This window comes from Mixophyes fleayi, unplaced genomic scaffold, assembly GCF_038048845.1.
Source record: "Mixophyes fleayi isolate aMixFle1 unplaced genomic scaffold, aMixFle1.hap1 Scaffold_2101, whole genome shotgun sequence".
In the NCBI taxonomy this organism is placed as follows: Eukaryota; Metazoa; Chordata; class Amphibia; order Anura; family Limnodynastidae; genus Mixophyes; species Mixophyes fleayi.
In genome coordinates, this window is record NW_027446304.1 from 2501 (window position 1) to 5000 (window position 2500).

The window sequence follows — 2500 nt, forward strand, 5'->3', positions numbered from 1 at the left end:
CATCCCATAATATACATCTGTAGACTAATAAAAAACAATAGTCTTATCAATGTGGCAAATAGATTGGTGTCTCGTGAGACTGAAAGTATGTAAATAAGCTGTCAGTAATTTAAGTTACATCAATGTATAGAAACTTACATGTGTGTGTATATTGTACTTTTTAACCATTTCAGTTTTAATAGTTAAACAAAGTGTATTGCTTAGATGAAAGAAACGGACAACTAATTGTGATAGGTGTAGGGGCTGTTGATAGGCATTCCTGAATATCAGAATACATTCATTTTGTGTGGTACTTAGAGCAAATAATTTAACTGTACTGATGTGTTGAAATTAAATGGGGATGGAGGCTCACAACTCTCATCATGTCATGTAAGTGGCAGAGGATGGAGAAGGATGGGGAGGATGTCACAGTAAAAAGAGAGTTCAGAGGGGTGTGCCAAAACCTCTTTGCTCAATGCATCATGTGACTGTTGCTATCATGGTAGTCACATCTCAGTGTGGAAAATCTGCACAATTAGTTAATTGCAGTCTGAAGAAACAAACCAAGGGAAAAGGGTAATTACCAAGCTGCTTCTTCTAGCCTGGCACAGTGATTTATGTTAATATAACACACCTCATTATTTCATGGTTTTTCTGCTTTAAAAGCCCACATATCTTGCTTTTGCAGTGACAATGGGTTCAGCTCCCAATCTTTAAAACCATTATTGTAATCTGTCATGTTTGAATTTAGGTTCTGGAGCCATGCATGATTTTTGTTTTAAATTCCAAAAATGTGTTGTTTTTGTGAGTTTAGGTTGTCATGCAGGACAATGTTTTCAATCTAGTTGATTGTTCTGTGGCTCTTTTTCCTGTTCACATGTAAATTTGACCATCAATTAAGTAGCTCAATATTCAGTTATGGACTTCTTACCATGGTTTAAAAGAGAACGCCAATCAGCAGTAGTTAATCTGGTCCATTTATGGCTAAAATATTAAAGGATGGGTAATGATGTGTGTAGCATGTGATTGGAGGTGCCACAGCAAATTATTCACATTTCGTCACATGCCACTGTCTCTCAAAACATGTCACCTCCCTTTTAAATTTATGCCATGAATGTAATCTTCTTATAACCATTAACTCCTGCTACCTAGATATTTCCTTTAAATTTTAACTTTAATTTATATGAACTCTATTCTTTATACTGCTGATAAATTACTGTTCAGGCTATATGATATGCATGCTTAGCCAAATAACAACATAAAAAAAAATTGCCCTTTTTGTGACTGAAGTCTGTCTACAATGTGGTAAGTCTAAAAGAGCTAGCTTGGTCTGTCTGTTTTACTTATGTTTTGCCTAGGATATATAGAAATTAGAATGATTCAAAGTTGTTGAAGATATCTGGTACTTACGTTTATGTTTACTGCACATAATGGTCATTCTTAATAAACCAATGATTGCACTACAGAGGAAGTTGGGACCTTTAATTGAAATAAGGAATTGAAATACTGGTACTTCCCATTTTACTTTAGTAAACAATTAGTAATTTAGGTTTACTTTTTTTCAGAAAGCAAATCTAACATTTTCAGATTTCATGTACCATGGTCACATGAGGATATATTTAGAATATCAAGGTAATGTATTTTGAACTCCTTCTTAATTTGCTGTTTTGTACAATGTATTTTGAACTCCTTCTTAATTTGCTGTTTTGTACAATGTTTAGTACAACAAAGTTTCAATCTTAGGGTTCATGACCTACTAATTACTATGCAATATGTGCACTACTTTGAAATAATTCACTGATGTCAGAACTTTAGGTTCCTCACATTCTACATCTTTTGATAAGTATTCAGCTTGATCCCTTTTCTTTAGTATCAAGTTATATTTTATCTTATAGCTCATAACACTTTATGAACAATGTCCTTGTTTAGCACATATACTGTTTAGGATAAGGTATCCCTTGGTGTAAATTAGCATTATATTAGAAGTCGTAATGGAGTACTAATGCCATGTTAAGGCACAAGACTGGAGGTCAAGTGCTTTTATTAGATATCATGGAAATTCGGGTGCCTTCCAATATCCATAATAATTTGCAGTTGGGGGCTACATAATCCCTACAGAAGATCTTCACAGTGGGTAGACTGCTTAAAAACTTCAAAGTCCAAATCACGTCGTCAAGTTTACGTGTTTTGGGAATGCTTATTTGCCTTTTGTAAGATGCTTGATCCAGTACACCTTACTGTCCGTAGCTGAATTGTATTATCTCTGCCTTCTTCATTCAATAATTGACACTCAAGCACCGATAAAAATCAATAATACCATTTAATATTCTAAGCTTTTAGATATGATATTCCACATAAATAAAGCAAATTCTCATGCAGTATATTGAAACATAAAATATATTCCTACGCATGCTATTAAAATCAGCATCTTATGTTCATATAAACATATTCAAATACATTTTACTATAAAAATGGCCACCTTCTTATTCTACTAATAGTCCTACCTCATCAGGACCATCTA

General features: G+C 33.7%; 1 protein-coding gene across 1 annotated transcript in view; it reads left to right on the forward strand.

Moving 5' to 3' along the window:
* The window catches only part of LOC142121373 (GPI inositol-deacylase-like), a 38957-nt gene that overhangs the window by 1012 nt on the left and 35445 nt on the right, over positions 1-2500 (forward strand). Inside the window, exon 3 of the mRNA XM_075194193.1 lies at positions 1549-1611. Coding sequence (XP_075050294.1) covers positions 1549-1611 — 63 coding nt within the window. The remainder of the gene's footprint in view (positions 1-1548; positions 1612-2500) is intronic.